The 26,148-nt window shown below is 51.7% G+C and overlaps 1 protein-coding gene across 1 annotated transcript in view; it reads right to left on the reverse strand.

Moving 5' to 3' along the window:
* Positions 1-433: 433 nt before the first annotated feature.
* IGSF21 (immunoglobin superfamily member 21) overlaps positions 434-26,148 on the reverse strand; it is a 38,906-nt gene continuing 13,191 nt past the window's right edge. Inside the window, exons 2-10 of the mRNA XM_041419694.1 lie at positions 17,695-17,807; positions 12,006-12,127; positions 6,529-6,647; positions 5,859-5,974; positions 4,863-5,310; positions 2,269-2,354; positions 1,462-1,654; positions 1,329-1,367; positions 434-555 (exon numbers count right to left, since the gene is read on the reverse strand). Coding sequence (XP_041275628.1) covers positions 482-555; positions 1,329-1,367; positions 1,462-1,654; positions 2,269-2,354; positions 4,863-5,310; positions 5,859-5,974; positions 6,529-6,647; positions 12,006-12,127; positions 17,695-17,807 — 1,310 coding nt within the window. The 3' untranslated portion in view covers positions 434-481. The remainder of the gene's footprint in view (positions 556-1,328; positions 1,368-1,461; positions 1,655-2,268; positions 2,355-4,862; positions 5,311-5,858; positions 5,975-6,528; positions 6,648-12,005; positions 12,128-17,694; positions 17,808-26,148) is intronic.

The following is a 26,148-nucleotide window of genomic DNA, read 5'->3' on the forward strand; positions in this document are numbered from 1 at the left end:
AGCACCAAGACAAAGCTGGGAACATTGACATGGAGCTGGGGACCCTGAGACAAAGCTGGGAACCCCAAAATGCAACTGGGAATCCCAAGACAGAGCTGGGAACCCCAGGAAAGAGCTGGGAGTCCCAAAATGGTGCTGGGAACCCTGAGACAGTGTTGGGAACTCCGAGACAGAGCTGAGAATCCCAAGATGGAGCTGGGAACCCCGAGATGGAGTTGGGAACCCCAAGACAGTGCTGGGAACCTTGAGATGGAGCTGGGAATCCCAGCACAGGTAAAACATGAATTACAACTTTCTCCCAGAAGAGGTTTTCCTTTTTCCCTTTAATTCAATCGTCTGAGGAAGCCAAGACACGGAAAGAGACCGAGACTGTCAAGAGTATAGAAAAAAAAAGAGCGGGAGACCCGATGGCTGAAGGCAGGAATGCCGGGAGGAGCTGGACAGAGGAGGTGGAGGAGGAGGAAGAAGAGGAGGTGAAGCTTCACGTGAGCTCCAGGATCACTGTCAGAGTGAGCGCCAAAACAAATCTGAAGCCACAGTGGCCGGGAAGTGAACCTGGAGAGGAGAAAAAAGGGATCAGGAGTTCATGGAGCCACATCCCAACGCTGGGGTTCAGAGCAGGACAGGGGCACCACTGGTTAGGAGGGGATTCCCCCCCACCCAAACCTTGGCCTGGGGGTTGGGTGGGGTCAGGTGGAGTTGAGGGATGGGGTGGGAGCGTCCGCGGGGTCCCTTTTGGGATGGAGGATGTTCCTGAGGACACAGGAGAGGGCTGGGGATGAGGAGAGATAGGGAAGGACATGGAATGAGGCAAAGAGAGATGGGAAAGGACTTGGGATGAGGTAAAGAGAGATGGGAAAGGGCTTGGGATGAGGTGAGGAGAGATGGATGAGGGCTTGGAATGAGGCAGAGAGAGATGGGAAAGGGCTGGGAATGATGCTAGGAGGTGAGAAAGGTCTGGGAATGAGGAAAAGAGATGGATGAGGTCTTGGAATGAGGCTAGGAGATGGGAAAGGGCTGGGAATGAGGTGAGGAGAGAGGGGAAAGGGTTTGGAGTGAGGTAGAGATGGGCAAGGGTTTGGAATGTGGCAAGGAGAGATGGGAAAGGGCTTGGAATGAGACAAGGACAGATCAGAAAGGGCTTGAGATGAGTCAAAGAAGGATGGGCAAGAGCTTGGGACAAGGCAAGGAGAGATGGGTGAGGGCTCGGAGTGAGACAAGGAGAGGTGGCCCAGGGCGGGGGCCGAGGCAAGGCCAGGCCCTCTCCGCACAGCCCTTCCCTCCCTGAGCATCTGCATGGAAATCCCGGTGCCACCAGCACCGCTCACCGTTGGAGTCTTCTGGTCCTCTGGGAATATTCGGATTTTCTAGCAGGAAACAAAGAGCAGAGAGACAGTTTTAGGGGGGAGGAGGCGAGCAGGAACCCGCGGTGGGCACGGCGGGGCCGCGGTGTGGCCGTACCGAAGACGATGAGGCGGGTGTGGGTGTCGGTGGAGCCCAGCGGGTTCTGGGCGGTGCAGCGGTACATGGAGCCGTTGAGCTCGGCCGGGACCCGCTCCAGCACCAGCTCCTTCCCGTCGTGCTCCGCGCTGCCGTCCAGGAGCCGGCTCCCCACGCGCGTCCACGTGAACAGCGGCTCCGGGAACACCTCGTTCTGCAGGGAGAGGGTGAGGACAGAGGGAAGCGGGAACGAGCAAAGCTGGAGATGCAATCATCACATCCAGCTTGGCACTGGGACTGGGACTTGGGATGAGCTTGGGATTGGGTTTAGGTCTGGGTTTGGGTCTGGGTCTGAGTCTGGGTTTGGGTTTGAGTTGGGTTTAGTTTGAATCTGAGCTTGAGTTTGCGTCTGGGTCTGAGCCTGGGTTTGGGTTTAGGTTTGAGTCTGAGTTTGGGTCTGAGTTTGAGTTTGGATTTGGGTCTGGGTCTGAGTCTAAGCCTGGGTTTGAGCTGGGGTTTAGGTTTGGGTTTGGGTTTGAATATGGTCTGGGTCTGGGTCTGGGTTTAGGTTTGAGTTGGGTTAGAAGGGAGCTTTAAGCTCTTCCCATCCCACCCTGTGCCATGGACAGGGATGCCTTCCACTGTCCCAGATTGCTCCAAGCCCCACCCAGCCTGTCCTTGGACACTTCCAGGGTGGAACAGCCACAACTTTGGCCAACCCATCCCAACATAGGGACTGTGATACCACCAAGGCCACCAAGGCAAGCCCACGTCCACATCCTTGGATCAAGGCTGTCCATTGGTCCCTGCAGCCTTGGGAATGCTGACCTGGAAGCCCTGCACCAGGATCCGCACGGTGTCCCCCACGCGCGCCCTCGTTGGGGTCATCGTGATCTTCGGACCCTTGGGAGCAACTGCACAGGAAGGGGACAGGAGGAGCCATCAGCGCCGCGTGACATTCCCAGCGCCGGGGCTGCCCTTGGAGGGGTTAACAAGGCTTTGATGGATGATCCCAGTGAGGGGTGGCAGCCCAGGGGGTGATGGCTCCGTGATTGATGGCCAGGCTGAGTGACACCGGAATGATGAATGGACAGGGAGGGAAGGACCCCCTGGGCAGGAGAACAGGGAAAAGTGTGAGGCTGATGGATGGCTGGGATGGATTGATGGGAAGGAGTTATTTCCCAACCAAGCCCTTCTCCACTCAGAAAAAAAGGCCAAGAAGGATCGGGTTGGTTTGAAGCCAGGAAGATGGACACCTCAGAGGAGCATTCCCAAAAAATGTGGCCTTGGTGAGTCTCACCCAGGTGCCGTTAGCACAGGAGACCACCCCAAAGCCTGGCTGGCACAAAATCCCAAGGACAGCATGGAAAAACCGGGAATCCCTTTTCCCATGCCAGACTAGGGATGCTCCTCCGCTGGGATGGAGGGACACCACACAGGACCTGCTCCTGCTTCCACCTGGGGCTGTGTGGATGTCCCTGCTGGGCCAGAAGTGGGAGGGGACATCCCAGGAGCTTTCTGGACATTCATGGAAGGAGAAGAGGAAATGGGCAGGAGCAAGGTTGCGCTTTGGATCTGTCACCTTTGTCAATCCAAGCTTTGTCATGGATGGGACAAAATGGACCTGGATGTGACCCCAGCAACACACAGAGGGACAAAGAGCCACCAGAGAGCTGTGGTGGAGGATGCTGGAAGCCCTTGGAATGGCCATCCCTGTCCTGGGATGCTCAATCTGGACACCCTGAGACCATGGACTGCTCTTTCCAGGTGGGATGTGGCCCTCTGGAGCAGGACAGGGCAGGATGCACTGAAAGTGATCCCACCACGCCCTGACTGGGACAAAAAGGCAGCTTTTGGGTTGGTGTTGTGTTTAATGCAGCTTTTGTTTGGAATATCTCCGCTTTTATTGGGAATCCATATTTTATGTATACCCATAGTGTGTATTTATACTATGGATGTAGGGAAAGGGTTAAGGGGATCTGCTGGGATGGTTCCCAAAAAAAGGAGTGGATGGGCACCCAAGGAGCTGCAGGGACGCCTCCAGGGATGAGCAGAGCCCTGGATTTGGGGACTGGGGAAAATGTGGGCTGAGCTTTGCCAATCCAGGTCTTGGACCTCCTGGCCAAGAGCATCAAAGCCATGAGGTCTTGACCTTGGATCTAAACCAGAAGAGCTCTAGGAAGTGGGAAAATGAAGGATTTCCATACGTTTTGGATGCTGAGGAAGAGATTTAATGTGAAGATGTCAGGAAGCCAAGGAGAAGCTCTCCAGGAGATGATGAGGAGCCAAGTGCTCCACTTGGCCTGGAGCAAAGCCCAGGCTGCTCCACCTGGGTGGAGGCTGGGATAAGCTTTCCAGAGGAGTGTCCTGAGGCAGGAAAACCCTGTGGAGAGCTCGGCCTCTTCCAGAGGGAGCCAGGAGAGGGGAGGAGAGCCCCAGGTAAGGTGAGAGGTGGTGATGGACCTGTTGATCCCACAGTCACCTGAGGAGCTTCTGCTCTTCCAGGGACCTGGGAATGTGGGGAGCCAAATTCCCTGGCTTCAATCCCATCAACCTGTCACAGCTCCACAGGCAGGAGCCAACTCGGGAATTTCCTCTCTGGCAATTGCCACTGGGATGAGCTTTGTGGCAGCCACTAAGGGTCATGGGATGTCCTTGGATCTCCTGGCATTGGGATGGAGGTGACAGCTCCATCCTCAGCTCCAATACTCTCTTCCTGCTCATCATGACACAGATTCTCCAAAAATCCTTTTTTATCCCAGCAAACCCCACCCTAAACTCTGCTTATGGCTGGGGGACCATAAACACCTGGAAAATCCCTTCTGCTCCTGATAGACATCCCAGATTCCCTCCTCCCATCAAAAGTTTTGTGGAGCCTTGGCATCACCACCTCTATCCCAGTGCAGCCCCTTGGATCCTGACGCGTACCTAAAAAAACCCCAGAAGACAAGAAAAAGGACAAAAGGAGAGAGAAAATGGGTGCAAGGAAAGCAAAACATGTGGAATTAAAACAGAAAACAAAACCCTGTGGAAAAGTCCAGAAAAATGGGCAGAAAAACGCCAAAAAAAAAAAAAAAGGCAAAAATGAAAAAAAAAAAGAAGCCAAAAAAAAGAGAAAAAATTGAGAAAAAACAAAAAAAAATTTTTTAAACCCAAAAAATGAGAGGAAAGTAAAGAAATAAAAAGGAAATTAAGGAAAAAAAAAAAAAAAAAAAGGAAAACAGGCCAAAAATAGAAGGAAAATAAAAAAAATTAAATAGACCAAAAATGGGTTGAAAAGGCAAAAAATGTTAGGGAAAGGCCAAAAACTGGAGAGAAAGGCTAAAAAATGAAAAGAGAAAAGCCAAAGAAAAGAGAAAAAATCCCACAAAATGGACAAAAGTGCCTAAAACCCAGGAAAAGCCCCAAATCCGTTGGCTTACCTAGCGTGACCTCAGACTGCATGGGCATGGAGAGCGCCGGGTGCTTGACCTCGCAGCTGAAGAGCGCCTCGTTGTCGATTTGGGGGTTCAGGGTCCACGTGAGGGTGGCCCGGGCCTCGACGGTGCCGTCACTGACGGGCGCGTGCGTGTGTCGGAAGTAATAGATGGGCTCGGCCATGTGCACCCAGCGCGGGAATTCCCGGCTCACAACCGTCTCGGGAATGCTTTCCGTCACCGAATCCCGCTCGGCCGCCAGCCCCCGCGGCGGATCCACCGTGGCAAAGGGGTTTCCCATTCCCAGCTCGCCGTCGGCTGCCAGGGATTTTGGCAGCTTGGTGTCGTCCAGGTCGCGGTGCAGGAGGTTCCGGGGGGCCCAGCTGCTGGCGCCGGCCGGCGGCTCCGGCAGCGGGGTGGCCTCGATGGGCTCCCCGTCCCGCTTGAAGTACACCTGGAGGGGACAAAGGGGACAGTGAGTGCAGCAGGGGTGTCCTCAGCATCCCTTTGGATGGAACCCAAGGTCCTTTTCCCACTCCCAAATCCCAAAAGTTTGGTTCATTCTCTCCTAAATCCTGAAGGTTTGGTCCTTTCCCCACTCCCAGATCCCAAAGATTTGGTTCATTCTCTCCCAAATCCCAAAAGTTTGGTTCATTCTTTCACAAATCTCAAAGATTTGGTTCATTCTCTCCCAAATCCCAAAGATTTGGTCCTTTCCCCAGTCCCAAATCCTAAAAGTTTGGTTCATTCTGTGCTCCCCAGTCCCAAAGATTTGGTTTGTTCCCTGCTCCCAAATCCCAAAGGCCTGGTTAGTTCCCTGCTTCTGCATCCCAAAGGTTTGATCCTTTCCCCACTCCCAAATCCCACGGTCTCCATAGAAAGATGGGATCTGGGGAGCAGGTTCGGCCTGATGGAAGAGCACAAGGATCTGGTGGATTTTACAGAGGAGGTGTTGGGTTATTCCATGTGCCAGTGGGAGGGATGATCCCACTGGGAGCTCACCAGTGGAGCAGGCTTCCCACCGGACACCACGCACACCAGGGTGAAGTTCTGCGCCTGGTAGCGGCTGAAGGGCGCCGGGGTGTCTGCAGCCAGCACCGAGATGGACGTTGGGGGAGCTGCAGGGGCAGAGCAGGGAGGTCAGCATGGAGTCCTCAACAACCCCCATCCCATCCTCATCCTTCATCTTCATCCCCATCCCCATTCTCATCCTTGCTCCTATTCCCATGCCCATCTTTGCTCCCATCCCCGTCCCCACCTTGAATCCACTCCCTGTCCTAATCCCTGTCCCTATCCCTAACCATGTCCCATCCCCACCTTCATATCCATTCCCATCCCCATGGGCATCCTCATCCCCCTCCCCACACCATCCTCACCCTCATCTCCATCCCTGTCCTTGTCCCTATCCCATTCCCCATCCCTGTCTTTGTCTCTATCCTGTTCCCCATCCCTGTCCTTGTCCCCAACCGTGTCCTTGTCCCCAACCCTGTCCTCGTCCCCATCCCATCCCCATCCCCATCCCCATCCCCATCCCATCCCATCCCATCCCCTCCTTGTCTCCATCCCACCCCTTTTCCTACCCCCGAGGATGGCAGAATGATCCCAATCCCTGCTGTTCCCACACCCTAAGACCCCGCAGTGGTTTTCCCGCAATCCCGATCCTGCTGCTCACCCATTACATTCAGGAACACGTTCCCGGAGGCCAGGACCACCTTCTCCCGCGTGGCTCGGTCGTAGATCCCCACATGGCACTCGTAGGGACCATTGTCCGAAATCCGGACCTCAGGAAGGCTGCGGAGGAGGGACAATGCTCACCCCTCCATCCCCACCCCGTTTTCCCGTGGGATTCATCAGTTGGCACCTGGATAGTGCAGCTTTGGACAGGGATCAATAAACTCTTAATAACTCCAAAGTCTGCAGGAGGAGCTCGGGAATGCTTTAGCAGCTGGAGTTCCCTGGCACTGACAGCTCCTCCAAGGGGAAGGAATTGCATTATTGGAAGGAGACGTGGATGGAGCACAAATCCATGGCCACAGACATCGCCTGCCCGCAGATGCCAATGGAAAACCTTGACACCGGCCCTGCAAGGCCACCTCAGCACTGCAAATCCCAAATTCCCAATGAACCCAGAGGGCTCATCGACCCACCTTTTATCCAGGGGCTTTAGACTTGGGAAAAACAGGAGAGGAGGAGTTGTGCCAAAGGATCCATGCTGCTGGAGCTGGGAATGCTTGGGAGGCTGCACAGGGTCACTTGGCTGATGGGCAGCATCCTGGCTCCCTGGCCAGTGGCATCCCACCTTTCTGCTCCCCAGAATCCCACCCTTCTGCTCCACAGAATCCCACCTTTCTGCTCCTTTGTATCCCACTTTTCTGATCCTCACCATCCCACTTTTCTGATTCCCAGAATCCAGCCTTTCTAATCCTCACCATCCCACCTTTCTGATCCTCAGCATCCCACTTTTCTGGTCCTCACTGTTCCACCTTTCTTATCCTCACCATTCCCGCTTTCTGCTGCTCAGAATCCCACTTGGTCCTCAGCATCCTCAGCATCCCACCTTTTGTTCCTCAGAATCCCACTTTTCTGGCCAGCAGCATCCCGCTTTTCCATTCAGCAGCACCACCCCTCCTCACCAGCCGGCACCATCCCACCTTTCCAGCCAGCACCATCCAATCCCATCCTATCCCATCCCACAGTGCCAGCTGGCACCATCCCTCCTTCCCAGATGGCAGCACCATCCTGCCTCTCCAGCTGGGAGCATCCTGCCTTTCCAGCCAATATCCCATCCCACCTCTCCAGCTGCAAACATCCCACATTTCCAGGCAGCATCATCCCACCTCTCCAGCTGTCCCATCCCTCCTTGCTGATCTGTGACTTCCTACCTCCCTGGCCAGAAGCACCATCCCAACTTCTCCAGCTGGAAACATCCCACATTTCCAGTTGGCAGCATTATCCCACCTCAGTGGATGGAAGCATCCCACCTTTCCGGTTGGAAGCATTATCCCACCTCACTGGATGGCGGCATCCTGCCTCTCTAGCAGGAAGCATCCCACATTTCCAGTTGGCATCATCCCACCTCACTGCCTGGAAGCATCCTGCCTTTCCAGCCAGCAGTATCATCCCACTTCCCCAGCTGGAAACATCCCACATTTCCCGTCAGGGCCATTATCCCACCTCTATGGCTGGAAGTACCCCACCTTTCCAGTCGGAAGCATTATCCTACCTCACTGGATGGCAGCATCCTGCCTCTCCAGTTGGAAACATCCCACCTTTCCAGTTGGCATCGTCCCACTTCACCACCTGGCACCATCCCGCCTTTCCGGTCAGAAGCATCATCCCACCTCTCCAGCTGGAAACATCCCACATTTCCCATCAGGGCCATTATCCCACCTCCATGGCTGAAAGCACCCCACCTTTCCAGTCGGAAGCGTTATTCCCCCTCACTGGATGGCAGCATCTCGTTTTTCCAGTTCCACCTCACCACCTGGGAACATCCGGCCTTGCCGGTCAGAAGCATTATCCCACCTCTCCAGCTGGAAGCATCCCGCCTTTCCAGTCATCATTATCCCATTTCTCCAGCTGGAAACATCCCGTCTTTCCAGTCAGGACCATTATCCCACCCCACCATCCAGAAGCCTCATCCTCCTTTTCCAGCAATATTCCACCTTTCCAGCTGGCACAGCCATCCCGCCGTGGTAGAGAAGAGCATCCCAGCATCATCCTACCTTCCAGCTGGCAGCATTCCCTCTTCCAGGAGATCCATCCCTCCACTCCGGCAGCCTCATCCCACCTCATCCATCCCATGTGGATGGGAGCAATTCCCTCATGGAGCATCCTCATTAAAAATCCCTCTTGGGGGAATTTTCCCTTCCAGGGGGATTCCAGCTCTGCTTTTCCCTTCTCCCAGCCCCTGGCTGCCTTCCCGCATGAAGGATCCCCTGGAAGTGAACAATCCCTCCTTTCCATGGATACAACACTTCCAGCCGAGCCTCCACCATCTGTTCCAGGCTCCGATTATCCACGCATGGATCGGGAATCTCCCGTTAGCAGCACTTTGGAGCAGCTCTGATCCCTCTCCAGCCCGTTTGGAAGGATTCCTTTGGATTTGCAAGCAGATTTTGGGGCCTGGCTGGCTCAGTTTGGAATTCCCAAGGATGGGAGACAGGGAACAACTGGCCCTGGAAAGGCAAACGCTCCCTGGCGCATCCTCAAGTCAGAAATACAGGGGAAAAAGGGATTTGGGAATTCCTAAAGCGACGCTGTAGGATGAGGGTGGGATTTTAATCAAGAGAAAGGAAAAAAAACGGGATTGGAGGGATTGGATCTGCCCCAGTTTTGCTCTTCATGGCACAGAGCTGGGATGGAAAGAGGCGGTGCCGGAGCCCCTGGGCTGCACTGATAAGGCCGGGAAAAGTCTGATAAGGCTGGCTCCACTCGGGAAAACGCTGATAAGGAGCAGGAAAAGGCTGATAAGGAACGGGGAGAACGCAGATGTGGCCAGCTTCTCCTGGGATAATGTTCTCTGTGGACGGTTTTACCTGGGATAACCCTGATCGTGAGTGGGAAAACACTGATAAAGCTGGTTTCACCCGGGAAAAAGCTGATAAGAATGGTTCTGCCTGGGAAAACGCTGGTAAGAAACCGGAAAAACACAAATGTGGCCGGCTTCTCCCGGGATAATGTCCCCAGGACGGTTACACTGGGAAAACGCTGATAAGGACAGGGATAGCACTGATAAGGACATGGATAGCGCTGATGAGGACAGGGATAACACTGATAAGGACCAAGGACCGGGATCACACTGATAAGGATGGCTCCTCTTGGGATAAAGCTCCTTGGGATGGCTCCAGCTGTGCCTGAACCACAGCAAAGATTCCCAAAAAAAGAGAATAAATGGATGGAAAAAGAAAGGGAGAATGAACAGGAACAAAACTTGGATTGGGAAATGCTTCCTCCATCCCCAAACCCTTCCTGGGCTTGTCCCAGTTCTTTGGGAGAGCCCAAAATCAAGTAGGCCCTTCCCAAAAAATTCTAGTGACTGGGAAAATTGGCTCTGGGAATGATCTCCTCCTCTGGCCGGCTCCTGTTTTCCTTGGAAAAAAAAAAAAAAGGGCAAGCTGTGAATACCCTTTTCCTGCCGACATCTCCCAGCTCCATGCCCGTTTTCCCAAACATTTCCAATGCTTTCAAGTGCCTGGTGCTGGGGCGGGGGAATTTTCTGCTCCCAAATTCCATTTGTTCTTCAACATGTGGAGAAAGGGAGGAAAACAGAGTGCTGGAGCCAGGAAAGTGCCAGCTTTTCATTGTCGTGTCTGGGAAATATTCCATGAGCAGGGAATGTTTGATTCCTTGTTTCTGATCCAGGGATGCTCCTGATCTCTCACTCCATGCAGAGGGAATGTTTGATCCTTGCTCCAGGATTCTCCCAATCCCTCATTCCACGGAATGTTTGATCCTTGTTCCTGCTCCAGGGATTCTCCAGTCCCTCATTCCGTGCATAGGGAATGTTTGAATCCTCATCCCATGAATTCCTCCCGTGGGCACAGGGAGTGTTTTAATCCAGTTTAATTCCCTGATTTTCCCATCTAGAGGCAAGCGACGGCCAAATCCCAAGGGAAGCACTGGATTTACAGCTGGATTTACAGCCCCGGAGTCAGGGATGTGAAATTCCTGCCTGGAGCTGCCAAAACCTTTTCCAAACAGGAATCAGGAATTTGTTCAACATCCGACGAGCACCTCCGTGGGTCCAGGGAAACCAAAGCAGGGATGGAGCAACTCTGGAGCATCTCCGAAGCATCCTCGGTGCATCTCTGGAGCATCTCAAGAATCCCTGGAGTATCCCTGGAGCATCTCCTGAGCATCCCTGGAACATCCCTGGAGCATCTCCTGAGCATCTCTGGAACATCTCCTGAGCATCCCTGGAGCATCCCCATAGCATCCCTGGAACATCCCTGGAGCATCTCCAGAACATCCCCTGAGCATCCTCTGAGTAACCCTTGAGTATCCCAAGCATCATCTGACTCCTCTGAGTAACCTTGGAGTACCTCCTGACCTACCTGAACATCCACGTGAGCATCCCGAGCTTCTCCTGAACATGCCTGGAGTGTCCTCTGAGTAACCTTGGAGTATCCTCTGAGTAGCCCCTGAGTATCCTCTGAGTGACCCCCAGGCACCCTGAGCATTCCCAGAACATTCCCTGAGTAATCCCTGAGCATCTCCTGACTCCCCTAAGCTTCTCCAGAGCATTCCCGAAGCATTCCCGGAGTAATCCCTGAGCATCTCCTGACGCCTCCCTGAGCATCCCAAACTCCTCCTGAGCCTCTCCTGAGCAGGGCCTGAGGATCCTCCTGATCCATCCCATAATAGTCCCTCCCCAGCCCCGTTTTCCCACCCTTTTCCCACTCTAAATCCACATTCATTCCCACGCAGCTGTGCTTTTCCTTAAGGATAAATGTTTTCCTTAACTCCAAATGTAGCAGGGAAAAACAGCAAAAAACACCCCCAAAAAAATCCCAAAGAATTGGGAAGGATTTCCCACTTCCCACCTGCTCATCCCATGGGATGAGCCAGGCCCAGCCCTTCCCAGGCCATTCTGGATATTTCCAGCTGGAAAACCTCCCATGACTGGAGGAAATCCCAGCTTTTCTTACCCCCCACACCGGGAAAAACGAGCTGGGAAAATCCAATCAGAAAATTCTCATTTCCCGAGGAAACGAGGCCAGAAAGAAACCGGGAGGAAGGGAAATTTCATCCCAGTTTTTTTCCCCCGGGGTTGAAGCCTCTCCTGACCTTTTTTCCAAGCTGCAGAGTTGGTTTTAGAGCAGCGGGAATGGAGCAGGTGTGGAATCAGGAATAAACCTGGAATTCTGGAAGTGATTCCCACTTGGAATAAAAGCAAGGAGACGCTCCTGTGCCTGTTTTATAAATAAATATGGATCTGTTTTTCCCAATTTTCCCAAGCTTTGGATTTCTCTCCCCATTCCCACCTCTAAAAATCCCGATTTCCCCCACCTTTTCCCTGAGAATCATCAGGAAAACTGGGAACACCACTTGGATGGGGCACGGGTTCTGCTGGAATCCTTTCAACGGGGGCAAAAATAAGGAAAAAAAATTCCTAAAAATTTGCATTAATAGGGAGAAAGGACTCACCGCACGGTGGATTGGTAGACGAGGTCTTCCCGCTTCCGGTAGTTTTCCATCTGGGAAAAGTTGGTGGAAAACATGGCATCGAAGGTGAAGATCTTCTGCTTGATGGTGCCGCCGTCAGTGACCTGCGGGAAACAGCCCCAGTGTCCCAAATCTGGGAATTTTGGGCCCTTTTTGGAATGTTTCAAAGGGTTTTCATTCTGACAATTTGAATAAATTGATTTTGGTTTGAATAGATTTGTTTAAATTTGAATGTATTTATTTAGACTTTAAAATATTTATTTGCATTTTAATAAAATTTTTAATATTTTGGTATTTATTTAGATTTGAATAAATTTATTTAAATTTTAATTTGTTTTAAATGCTGTAAATACATTTATTTTAATATTTTATGTGGTGCATTTAAATACATATATTAGAATTTTATCTTTTGTTTTGTTTCTATTTTGATTTTTGGTTTTATTATATTGTGATTTCCATATTTATCCATAGAATCCCAGTGTCTTTCATCTTGGAATTTATGGATTTATGATGCCCCTGCTGAGGTGAAATCTAAATCCACATTTTCTATCCTGTTATTCCATTTTCCAGCTGGGAATTGTCACTCTTAAATGGAAAATTGGTTTTTTTAGGACTCTATTCCCTGTGTCTTCCAGTGCCTCTGGATTTATCTTCTCTGCTTTTGAGGAGGAGTTTCAGTGGAAAAAATATGGAGGAAAATGGGAATTTTGGGGCTAAACCAGCTCCCAGCAGAGAGTGAAATTTCCCATTTTTTAAAATAAACCAGGAACAGCAGAAGAAGACTTTGGGATTTAATCCTCAAATCCAAAATTTCCCAAAGACAAAACCCCAAATCCCCACCCAACACTTGGCCAAAATTCTGCCGTTATTCCCCATTTCCTCTCTTCCCCATTTTTCAGTGGCAAAAAGTGGTGGAAAAGAAGGAAAAAAAATCCGTCACTAAAAAAACTCTTCCAGTTTATTATCCCAGGCTGAGGCGTTTATGAGAAAGAAATTCCACCCTGGCACGGATGTGGGATAAAGAAAAGTGGGAAAAATGACAGGAGTTGTAAATCTCCGGCCTTGGGAAGTTTCCAAGGAAGTTTCCAAGGATTTTTTCCGGACTTTTCTTTGGGTTTGAGGAGAAACATGGGATATGCTCTGGGATGGAGAAGGGATCCAAATCCAAAGGGATTTTAGGGATTCTTTTAGGATGGGAAGTGCTGGGAGTGGTGGAGGAGGTGCCCATGGATCAGGAGTTTGCAGCCTTGGGATTTTCCCAGGACATCTGGACAGATGTGGGACCAAATCCCACCACATCCAAGGGGAGCTGGAGTCACCCTCCAGGAATCCTCACATTCCCTGAGGATTGGGAGAGCCACTTCCAATCCTGAGGGAATTCCAGGGAATTCCAGAAAAAGGCTCATCAGGAATTCTCTCTTTCCAGGGATCAGCCCTAATTCCAGCCTTTTATCCAGGCCCAGGGGAGAAGCTCCATAGGAATTTGCAGCCCAACTGCAGTCAAAAAAGGAGGATAATCGGGCAGCATCCCATGGTTCCTGTCCCAGTGGATGTCTCCACACCCAGGAATTTTGGGAAAAGGGGTACAGGAACGCATTATGGGCACTGCTTCCTGCATTATTCATAAATCCCAGAAGAAATCCCATTCCCTACAAAACTCGGCTGTTCCCAAGGCAGCTCCTGCCTGCTGCCCTCCCCTCCACAGTGACCCGAACAAATCCCAAAATCCATTAAAATGAGCACTTGCTGTTCCCAAAATCCATTAAAATCTCTGGAGCCTCCCGTCACGATGCCCAAAGGACCCAAAATCATCGGGAAGTGATGGATGTGGGATGAAGGGAGCGGTTGGAAAGGGTCGGAATTGGGATCTGATCCAGGCTCCGTGTCCCGAGCATGGATTGATGGATTCCCTTTCTCCAAGCAAATGGAAATGGCTCTGGAAAGAGGGAAAATTCCCTGGAGCGGCTGCAGCACTCCCAGTGTTTGGGGGGGGGGGGGGGGGGGGGGGGGGGGGGGGTGCAGGGTCCACACCAGAGCCCCAGGAAGAGCTCACTATCCTGGAAAAGTCAGGATTTAGGATTTTCCTGCCCATTCCCTGGAGAATCAACTGGGAAAAACTTATTATCCTGGAAATCCCCAGTTTAGGGTTTTTTTCCAGGCCATTCCCTGGAGAATCAACCGGGAAAACTCTTTATCCTAAAATACTCCTGGTTTAGGATTTTCCTGCCCATTCCCTGGAGAATCATCTGGGAAAAATCTTGTTGTCTTGGAAAACTCTGAATTTAGGGTTTTTTTCCTGTCCATTCCCTGGAGAATCACAACAATGGGAATAACTGGTTACCTGGAAAACTCTGGATTAAGGTTTTTCCCATACTCCAGGGATACTACACTGAGCAATTCCCATACTCCAGGGATACCACCAGGAGCAATGCCAGGGCCCTGCTCCCAGCAATCCCAGCTCCAGTTCATTCCCTTCCTGCTGATTACCCTGAGCACCAAACTCTAATTAATGGAGGCAGAGCTCCGTGGGCTCCCCTCCATTCCTGTCCTTCATTCCCGGACATCCCAGGAATCCCACTCAGCACCGGGGAATGGTGCCTGGCCCTGGTCTGACACCCCAGATCCACCAAACCCCATTTGCAATTCCCAAATTCCCATGCTCTGAGCCCAGCCCAACTCAGCTCCGCTTCCCTTCCTGCTGCACAGAGCTTGACTGGGGCCTCCAAGGATTTTCCCTCCTTCTCCTGCTTTCCTGAGCTCCACTGGGAAAAGAAGTAATTTTCCCAGTTCCCATCCTGGCACCGACCACACAAATACGGGATCTGACACAACCCCGGAGACGCCGGCAGCCTCATTCCGAGCGGATTCTGCCACCCCCGTCTACTGCCAAGGCTTTTTCAGGAGCTCTCCAGGTGCAGATCCGTGTTCACACCTGTTCCTGGGAACATCGCACCTTGCGGAGGTGTTGGGATTGTTGGATGTTAATTAACGCCTCCGCCTGCGGGATGTGTTCCTGTTTATTCTCGGAAAAATTCCCTTTGCTCATCCCAGGAATGCTGAAATCAGCGGCGTTCCAGCAGCTGAGGGGTTTCCCAGCGGGAGGAAAGGGTTGTCCCTGCTGTCCCTCATCCCTGGGGAATCCAGGGGAATTGCTGGAATTGCAGGTGCTGGTTGCAGTGTGGGGTTTCACCCATGGGATGAGGCTCCTCAGCCTTGGAGTGCACAGATCCCAAAGGGATCACCCACCCGGGAGTTATGGACCCATCCCACGGGTTATGGATGCATTCCATGGGTTATGGATGTACCCTGTGAGTTATGGATCTATCCCACAGGTTATGGATCCATCCCAGGAGTTACAGATGTATTCCATGGGTTATGCATGCCACAGGTTATGGATCCATCCCAGGAGTTGTGGATCCATCCCAGGAGTTATGGATCCATCCCACAGGTTATGGACCCACCCCAGGGGTTACGGATCCACCTCAGGGGTTACGGATCCATTCCGGGGGTATGGATCCATCCCACAGGTTATGGATCCAGGGGTTATTCCTCACTCCACTCCCCACCAAAGCGCTGCCATTGACTTTTCCTCCTCTCTCCCCCTTTTCCCTGCCCCTTCCCACCCCTGGAGCAGCTCAGATCCCTCAGACTCCAGGAGCTCCTTCTGCTCCTGTCCAATAAATCCCGGGAACAAGGAGCTGGGCGTGACCCCAATCCAGCGCTCCAGAGCCACATTCCCATGATTTACAGGCAGAATAAACAGAATCCCACAGCTCCAGAGGCTCCACCCCAGCTCTCCTGGATCCATCCATCACCTCCAACACCCTGGAGCTGCCACGGGAGCTTTGGGAAGCTGCAAAAGTCCAGGAGTGAGGCAAGGCAGGGAGAAAAATGGGGAAAAAAACCCCTTAAAATCAGGAAGGAATTGGGCAAATCCTGAGATGCTCCATGAAAAACCCAACTTCCCAAACCTGTGAAGCTCCCTGGGAAAGGAGCAAGAGGGAAGGAGAGGTAAAAACCCCTGGAAGAAAGGGGGGATTCGTGGGGATAAAAATCAAAGCTGGGATATTTCTGCCCTTCCCTTTCCCTCCGAGGTTTCTCGGAGCATCGTTTGCTCCGGAGCAGCAGCCGCTCCCACATCCCTCCTCACAGGGGGGATTATGCAAATCCAGCTCCCAGGAAAGTGGGTTAATCCAATATTACCGAGTGGAAAAGGGAAGGAAAAACCTGGTGGAGATGGCGGAGCCAGCAGAAAAAAATTCCTCCCTGAAAAAGAGGGGAGGTGGAGCCAATTCCAAGCTGGAATTTTGGATTAGGGGCAGGTTTGGGGTTCTATTCCCTGTCTGTCCAGCGTTTAGGGGTCCATCCATAAATAATTACAGGAAAATCCATCTTGGATTCCATGGAGATGTTCCTGTGCACATACCACATTCCAACAGCCAGATTTGCACCCATCCTTTCCCTGTTTATAAACCTGGGAATGGAGGAGAGCATTAGGCAAGAGCAGCTCCTTGTTCAGGGAGCGGGAACAGGATGGGAAATCCAAGGAAAAATATTCCCAGCTGCTCCATCTGATGCCACTGACACTCCTTGCCCTCTCTTTGCCTCCTGCAGGAATTTTCCCTGGAAAATTTCAGGTTTTCTTGGATAAAACCATTTGTGGTTGTCAGCTTATCCCAAATTTCCCTGGAGAAAGCTCAGGATTGGTGAACCTGAGGCTGGATCAAGGCTTGAGAATGATGATCCAGGGGCAGTTCCAGTCTCTAAATCCTTCCTTTCCCGAATAAAACCAGGCTCCAAATTCCCTTTGCCAAATAAAATCAGGCTCCAAATTCCTCCTTTTCCAAAGAAAATTGGCCTCCAAGTCCTTCCTTTACCAAATAAAACCAATATCCAAATCCTTCCTTTCCCAAACAAAATCAGGCTCCAAATTCCCCGTTCCTAAAGAAAAACAACATCCAAATGCACCTTTCCCAAATAAAACTGGTCCCCAAATTCACCTTTCCAAAATAAAACCAACATCCAAATCCTTCCTTTCCCAAATAAAAGTGGCCCCCAAATTTCTCCCATTCCCAAATAAAGCCAGGTTCCAAATTCCCCCCTTTCCCAAATAAAACCAGGAACTTCCCTCCTGCTCAACATCCCAAATTCCCAAAGGTGTTGGGAACAGGGAAAGTTTTTTTTCTAAAAGCTCTACGTCAAGAACCCCAAACTTCTCCCCAAACCCCGGCTATCCCAAATTTTCCCCATTCCTCCTTTTTCCCCATCATTTTCCACCCATCAAGCTCTTGGCAGAGCAGTGCCAACCTCAGCTCCGACTCCAAATCCCAACCCAGTCCCGAGACATCCCTAAACCCAGCTGACAGCCACTCCAAAAAAAAAAAAGAGGAGGGCTCCATGTGGAGCCCAAATCCAATGATGATCCCAAATCCAATGATGATCCCAAATCCCGACGATCCCAAATCCCAATGGTACCAAATCCATCCCGCATCCCTCCCAGCCACATTTCCCAGGCCAGCCCAGCTGCCTCCCTCCTCCTGCCTGGAATTGGTATTCCCATCAGCCCGGGCTCCGTCTGCTTTTCCTGCCTCATCCAGCCCTGACCTCTGTTCCCGAGGCGGGAACGGCCGGGCCAGCTCCGCATTCCCATTCCCGAGGCATCGGAGCTCACCCGGTACCAGACGATCTCCCGCATTTTCCCGTCGGTTTTGAAGTTGCATTTCAGGGTCACAGCGTCTCCCACCACCACCGGGGGCAGGGGCTCGATGCTGACGGTCAGATATCCTGGAAAAGTGGGAAAAAAAGGCAGGGAAAGAGAGCTGAGATCCAGGGAAGTCTGGAATTGCTGGTTTCCAGGAATTTTATGGATTAATGGCACTGTTAGTTCCCAGTGAAAGCCCTGACCCCTCACAGGAGTGGGTTTGGGCCATCCCAAACAATCCCAAAAAAGCCAAAATTGAAGGAAATCCTTCCTGAATTTCAGAAAATCCCAGCGGCCACCATTCCCACTGGAAATTCCTGTCCTTCCTACAGCTTTGCTTTGGGCTCCATCATCTCTCCCCACTCCCTGCCCTGTGCTTGCACAAAACTTTCCAAATTCCTCATTCCCAATAGGAATTCTCCAACAACTTCCCCAGAGGATGTGCAAGCCCCACCCGAGGGTTCTCCAGCTCCTTCCCCATCTCCCCACAGCCGGATTCTGGATCCAACCTCGCTCCAGAGGAAAACTGGAGTCTGAGCAGCTCCATCCGTCCCTTTTCTCCCTGTTTCCCCTTGATTTGTTGGGAAATAGGGAGAGGGAAGCAGCCAGGGGGGCAGCAGGGACAAGAATTGCATTCCTGGCTTATTTTCCTGCCTTATTATTTATTTTCCTTATTTTCCTGCAGCTGTTGGGAATTGATGGATTGACAGCCTGGCAAATCCCAGGCATCCTTCCCTGTTTGACACCGAGGCATCAAAAAAAACCAAAACCCACCCACTCAAAATTCCCTTTTTTAAAATCTCTCCTCACACCAGGTGGGAAAAGAGCCAAAAAAGTCCGGGAAACAGGAGCAGGTTTGGAAATGGGGCTGGAAACCGGAGATTCCTTTGTGGAAGATGCCCTGCAAGGGCAGAAGGTGAATTCCTGGGATTTTTTGTGCCTCCCAGGCGGTGATCCTGAGGCTCAGCATTCCTTGTAAAACAACTTGGAGGTGTTTGTGCCATAAATCCCAGGCACGACCTGCGGGAGAACACGCTCCGGGAACACGTGCCGGCTGCGGCAGCAGGGCAGCGTGGCCTGGAATATTGAACACCGGGAAAAAGCTGGAAAATCCCGTTTTGTGCTGCTTTTGGGGGGCTGCAGGAACAGCTCTGCACAAGGAAACAGCACGGGAAAAAGTGGATTTTTGTGACTGTTTGGGGGTAGGGCTGAGGGTTAAATCTCTTTTCAGCCCCAAATGATGCTTGGAATGAGGGAATTTTGATGTTGTATCCTGGAATCCTCGTTTTCCTGACTGAGAGTGACCCAAATCCTGGCCAACATTCCCTTTCCCCCCGGGCCGGCGCCTTTCCAGCCTCTCCCTGCCTGTCCAGGGTTTATTTTTGTTCCTAAAGCAGGGATTAAATCCCTGCGATTGCCAAGGCTGCACGAGGGCCCCTTGGATTCGGGGCTGTGCGGATGGAAAAGGCAGGAACGGGAGGAGGAGGAGGAGAGAGGGAGGAAGGTCAGCCGAGGTCTTTCTGGCTGCCCCGATTCCCCTCGCTCGGCTTTTGACATTTCCGAACGCCGGGACGAGCAACAGGCACGGAAAAGCGGCGGGGAGGGTGGGGGATGAGCAAATCCTTGGCAGCGCGGCAGGATCCGCCCCAAGGAATTCGGGATGGAGCCTCCGTGCATGCGGAAGAGCTCTGCCTTTCCACGGAGCCCTCGGGTGGGATCTCAGCTCCCGCCTTTCCGTGGAGCCCCCGGGTGGGATCTCAGCTCCCGCCTTTCCGTGGAGCCCCCGGGTGGGATCGCAGCTCCTGCCTGCCCCCGGATCAACCGGAGATTAAAGGGAGCCGGGGAGGAGCTGGCAAAGCTGGAGCAAAGATTGGATTTTCCCTCCTGTCTGTGGGATGTGGAGATCCAGGAGTTCCCAGAGTGGCATTTCTGGATGGTTTCCATCCCTGTTTCCACGTTATTCCCTTCCAGAACTGTGCACTTCCATGCAAAACCATCCCCATTGCAGTCCAGAGCAGAGACTGGATTTTCCCCCTATCCATGGGATCCAGGAATTCCCAGCTCAGCATTTCTGGACGTTTTCCATCCCTCTTCCCAAGCTATTCCCTCCAGACCCATGCACTTCCATGGGAAAGGGATCCATCCCCATACGAGTCCAGCCAAGGCTTTTGGTGGTGTTTGGACCAATCCCTGATTTTTGGTGGATTTTTAAAGTCAAAAAAGAACAAAGTTTGGGATGGCCCCAGCCACTCCCATGCAGCAAATCCAGCCATCCAAGCCTTTTCCCAAGGAAATCCCCCTCCAAATCCATCCCTGACCTGCATCTTCTGGATGACCAAAAAAATTCCCCAAAATTGGATTTTTTCCCCTCTCTGCTTCCTCCATGTGCTGGAAAACCACTCAGAGCTGGCATTGGGAGCAGCTTCTACCCATATTCCTGGGAATTCTGGCTTGGCTGGGCCTTAAATCCAGATATTTCATCCCTAAAAACCAGGGTGGTTCCACTGGATGCACTCGAGCTTCTCCTGCATGGAAGCTCTGGAGCTCCAGGATTAATTGCTCCCGTGCTGTGGGTTCAGGATCCCACGGAGAGCTGATTCCAGAGCCCTGACTGGGCCTGGAAAAGGCAGGAAGGGGAAAATTCAAATGCTCCAAGAGCATCACTGCTCAAATCCAGAGCAAAACCAGTCCAGAAGTTGTGGAAAAGAAGGAGAGAAGAGGGAGAGGGAAACAGATGCCGAGTCCCCACAGGAGCCAGCCAAGGATGCATGGAGGGGAGGGGGAAAAGCAGGAAAACAAAGGAAAATAAAGCAGGAATCCAGATGGAGCCGTCCAGACCCCGCTGCTTGGCTGTGGCTGACGTGCGAATCCCATCCCTCATCCTCCCCTTCCCTTCGCCTCCCGTCAGGGAACAACTGCCAGGTGCCAGCGCTGCTCCGAAGCCTCCCTCGGCTCCCTTTTTTTTTGGGATTTACTGAGGAGAACAAAGCGGCTGTGACGGGAACGGCTGGGTGGGAAGAACTCTTCCAAAAGGAAGAGCCCATCCCAAATTTCTGCCATCCCTCGCGTTATCAGCATCCCTTTATCTGCATCCCCTTCTCAGCCTCGCTCCGCTTCCCCTTTGCTCTTTTCAATCCGAGATTTTCCAGAGAATGCCGGGCCGGGCCTCCCCCGGATCGGATTCAGCCCTCTGGAAATTCATCCCTCTGATTAGATGGCAGCCCTGGGGAGGAGAGGATATTTTTGCTGGCAATCGCTGGGAATTCTGGCACAGTCCAGTTTAAGGGGGATTAAAAAAAAGGGAAAAGGGAAGGAGGGGGAGGAGGGGGGAAGGGAGGGATAAAGGAAATGTCCTTTGAAATCCGGAGTGACGCGTTCATAAAGGAGAGCATTGGAACAAGCTCGGTGCTTCCAATTACAAAAGAGCTCCCAGGGATGAGGCAGGAATTGCTCCAGCCCTGGAAGTGTGGGATGCTGGATGAAAACCCCATTTCCAGCCCATTCCAGCATTCCATGGGGATTTCTGCCCACAAACACAGACACTCCATGGGAATGGCCAGGGGTGAAGCACAAGTGGCTGGAATTTCTCTGAGGTTCCTGGGGAAGAGGGGAGGGAGGGGATGGGATGGGGTGGGAATGTCCCAAGGAAAGGCCTTGGAGTAATGGAGCCTTCCAAGGAATCCCAGCACCACAGGGAGCCCCTTCCACATCTTCCCCAGGCACCTGGTTCCTTATATCCCACATGGAAATCCAAGATTTATTTATGGAGATGGCCCAGTGCTCCCACTCCCAGATTTCTCATCTCGCAGTTCTTCCCAAAAATCTCAAACCAATGGAATTCTGGAACTGGATTGGAAGGGACCTTAAAGCTCATCTTGTTCCATGGGCAGGGACTCCTCCCACTATCCCAGGTTGCTTCAAGCCCCGTCCAAGTTTGGACACATCATGGGATGGGGCAGCCCTAGCTGAGGATGGATTTTCCCCATTTCCATGTCCCCAAAGTCCAACCCATCCCAATCCTTTTAGGAAGTGTCCTTGGAAGCAGCAGCAGATCTGAGCGGAGTGGGAGCTCAGGATGGAGCCAGAGGAGGGGATTCTTCAGATCCAGTGGCTCCATCCCCCTCTGGAATGTCCCCAGCATCCTCCAGGAGCCGGTGACAACATGAACACTTCATCATTTTAATTAGCCAGTGATTAACGGGGCTTAGCCATAATTCCCTCCCATTCCTCCACCTCCCTTTTCCAAGGGCTGGGATGGGAAAACCAGGAGTGAACAGGAAAACAGACCCCAGCACTCCCTTAACTGGCCAATATCCCACAATTCCCAGGATTTAAGGAGAGCAGGAGACATTTTGCCCCTTTAGGTGGGATACAAAGGGGTGCAAACTCCCCTGGAAAAAGCTGGGAGTGCTCCCGAAAATGCCCAACGCCGGAATGTCCGCAGCAGTGGCAGATCTGGGGATGGAACCCCCGGATCCTCAAGCACCGAATGCGCCCTGACTGGCAGCACTTTGCAACATCTTGTCCATGAAAAATTCAGCAGCTCCAGTTGTTCCTGGGAATGCAGCAAATTCCTTCCCTCTCCCTTCCCGGCTCTGGCCATGCCTTATTTATGACATTCCAGGACAATTTACAGTTGGAATATGATGATGCCTCTCACTGTTAACCCGGGAGGACTCCAAGGGCAAAGAATTCCCAGCTGGCCCCATCCGGAGAGGTGGAATTTTGCTGAATCTGGAGCTTTTCCTCCTGGAAAGCTGTGGCAGGATTTTATTTCTCATTTAAACGGGAATAAGCGTCTGGCACGGGTTTAACACCAGCCAGGGAATGGGACATGACAGCCGGAGTCAGCGCCGTGCTTCCAAGGAAAATGGGCCTTTGGGAAGCGGGAAAAATGGTCTGGGGGAGCTTGTGCTGAGTTTTCCTTGGATATTCAGCTTTGCTTCCCAAAAATCCACCAGCTCAGAGCCAGCAGGGTCAAACCTCTTCAACCCCTCCACTGCCTTCCCAAAAGTCATCCTGGCTTTTGGAAAATGAGCATATTCCCCAAAATAAACCCAGGAAAGTTGGCATCACCCCCGGGTGAGGAAGAGCCCGGCTGGCAGGGAGAGAATGGCATTAATCCCAGGAAAATGGGATATTAACAGGCCGAGCAGACAATTAAGAGCCAGTAATTAACATTCCTCTTCCCTCACAAACATCTCATTAGGCGCCGCTTCCCTCCCTCATTTCCATAAGTGGGAGGGAACGATTCCGCAGCTGGATCAGGAATTATTCCTTAGGCGAGGCTGCTGGACCAAACCCGTTCCTAAATTTTTAGGGATCAGAAGAAAATGTATGGAATGAGCAGGGGGATGTCTAGCCCATGCTTTGGGTCCATTTTTCTCCAATTAGTGGGATGCAGAACCTGCCGGATCCCATGGATGTGTCCCGAGTCTCTTTGTGATGGGAATCAATGGTTTGGATCAATCCTTTGGATCAATCCATGGATTGAAAGCGGCCCCTTCGGCCTCCCAGCCCCTTTCAAATGAAGACGAAGTGAGGGAACCACTTCAAGCCAGGCCCCGGGGGCTGTTTCCTGTCACATTCCATGGGCAAACCTTGTGGGAATTATGGAAGGATGGAATTTTCTGGATGAATTCAGCCGGGACAAGCTGAGGCTGCTCCATCCCTGGAAGTGTCCAAGGCCTGGTTGGGCTTGGAGCAACCTGGGATAGGGGAAGGTGTCCCTGTCCATGGCAGGGTCTGGGATGGGATTTAAGATCCTTCCAATCCAACCCATTCTATGATTCCCTATTTTTATAAAATACGGATAAAACCAACCCCCGAATCCAGCTTCCAAGGATTTTAACACCTAAATCCCATTGAGAAGGAATTTTTAACCACTGTCCACCTTCCCTTTTTCCTTAAATCCCAGATTCATCCTAAGCAAAATATCCCAAAGAAAATATATCCCCAAATATCCCAGTCCAAAGAAAAAGGATTAATTCCCAATTTGCTCCGTGCCATGATTCCCAATGTCCTTGTGTCCATGGGAAGCATCTCCAATACTACCTGAGGGCTTCCCAAGGATTGATACTGATGGATCTTCAGGAAAAATCCATTTTTGGGCTGGTTTTCTCCTCATGATGAGCTCTGGAGTCACTTTTATGTCTGGAGGTGTGGGATTGGCTCCGAGATTCCAGCAGCTCCAGAAGCAGCAGAAAAATAAGGAATGAGATCCAAATAGATCCTGCTGGGCTAGAAGCATTCCGAACATTCCAGCTCCGTGGGATTTTCATCCCCATCAGCACAACCTCAGCACAATAAAGGATTTCAGATGGAAAGGGAGACTTTGGGAGCGGGAAGGCCACAGGAAACTTGGGATTTGGGAGCCTCCCGGAGGTGCCATGCCCCATCTCTCTGATTCCAATCTCCATCCTCTTTCCATCTCCTCCTTCCCACAGTTCCACTTTTCCCTGTCCAGTTTCCTTCCCACAATGACTCAAGTCCAGCTCTCTCCACACCCAGTAAATCCCAGGAAAACTCCAGCATTTTCCACCTTTGCCGTGCGCCTCCTGACAAACGAATCTGGGTGGGACTGAGCCGTCGGAATCAGCTCTGTGGCTTGGGCATGGGCTGGAATAAATCCTCGAACGTCTTCATCCGGCTTTTCCCAAGCTCCTCGGAGCTGTTCCGGCTCATTGGAGCACGGGATGAGGGAGCCCGTTCCTGGCTTGGCTTTGGCTCGCGGCGTCGATTTCGTGCTTGTTCGACATCTCCGGCACAAATCCACAGGGAATGCGGCGTTCCAGGAAAAAGATGGATGTTTGGAGGGAAAACCGTGACGGCTTTGGCTGGAGGGAGACCAGGCCCTGCTACAAACCCCCGGAACGGCTTTGGAATTATAATTTGCCTCTTAAGGGGATCCCTCATCCCAAAAATCCAGAGATTTCCTGGATGCTCAGAGATTAAATTCCATGGTGGATCTAAGGACTGCATCCCGCCCATCCCAGGAAATAAATCCAGTGGCTACGAAACCAGGGATGCTGGAAAAGTGAGGACTTCAGGATGAACACAGGAAAAACAGGGCTGGAGGGAAGCAACTGCCACCAGAAAATCAGGGTCAGTTTGATTTGGGAAGTATGTCCCTGGGATAGATGGAACAAAGCCAGGGATGCTGGAAAAGTGAGGATTTGGGGGTGAACACAAGAAAAACAGGAGGGAAGCAACATCCATTGGAAAGTCAGGATCTGTCAGATTTGGGAAGTATTTCCCTGGGATGGATGGGAATTATTTTCTGTTTGGGACAAAATCCCAAACCTCCAAAATGGAACGCCCCGGAAGAGAATCCGTCTCCATGAAAACACACAAAGAAGGATCCAAGACCTTCCCAAGACTTGGGAAGCCCCTCCCAATCCCAAAACTCCCTAAATCAACTCTGTCAAGGCGCAGCTGGCACAGAAAAGATGGATTTTCCCGGCCCACGCCGCTTATCAGCGGGAATGTGGTGGCTGCATTGATATTCCCAGTGATTTATGGGATTTTATCCCCCTGCCCACACAGCCTGGGAATGCAGGGCTGTAAATCACACATGGAATATTTATCTCTGGATGGGAAGGATGTTTAGGAGCATTTATCGGAGCGCTGGGAAGTTTTATTTATAACTTTTCCCCCCCTTTCCTCTTCCAACGTTTCCATAAAATCCCTCGGCCCCCCGGCGGTGCTGGAGGGGGGAATATTTTATCTCCACATCTTCATCCCACTGATATTCCCATAAAATAAAATGCTGGACACCCCACTGGAGCTCCCACAGCTGCTCAAAGCGGCAGCTTGGGATGGGTCATTGGGAATTTGGGAAGAGCACGAGATGGGTCATTGGCTTTGGATTTCAGGAAGAGCTTGGAAGAGGTTGGGGGTTGGAATTTCAGGAAGAGCTCGGGCTGGGTTGTTGGGTTGGGATTTTGGAAAAAGCTTGGGATGGGTCATTGGGTTGGGGTTTTTGGAAGAGCCTGTGGTGGGTCAATGGGTTTGGATTTTGGGAAGAGCTCCTGGGTTGTTGGATCAGGATTTTGGGAAGAGCCAGACGTTTGTAATTTCGTTCATCATTCCACTGTCATTTCTCCTGTTCCATTAACCCCTTTTCCTCATTATCTAAGGATTTTTCCAGACTTTTCATTTTGTTTGGATCATTTTGGGTGCTTTCAGAATCCAAAACGATGCCTCATCCCAGGAAAGGTGGGAAGGTGAATCCAGCAGAGCCAAATTCCCTCAAAAACCTGGCACCATCCCTAATTTGGAGCGATGGCTCTGATGGCACCTCGTGGCCTCTTCCCAGATGTTGGAACAGCTGCTGGAACTATAACAGAGCCAAAAATTCCACAGGGCCAGGCTGGGTCTGAGACACCTCGTTTGATAAATGGAGATCACGGCCCTCATTTGCAT

Source organism: Onychostruthus taczanowskii, unplaced genomic scaffold (genome assembly GCF_017590055.1).
Source record: "Onychostruthus taczanowskii isolate IOZ18803 unplaced genomic scaffold, ASM1759005v1 scaffold61, whole genome shotgun sequence".
NCBI lineage: Eukaryota > Metazoa > Chordata > Aves > Passeriformes > Passeridae > Onychostruthus > Onychostruthus taczanowskii.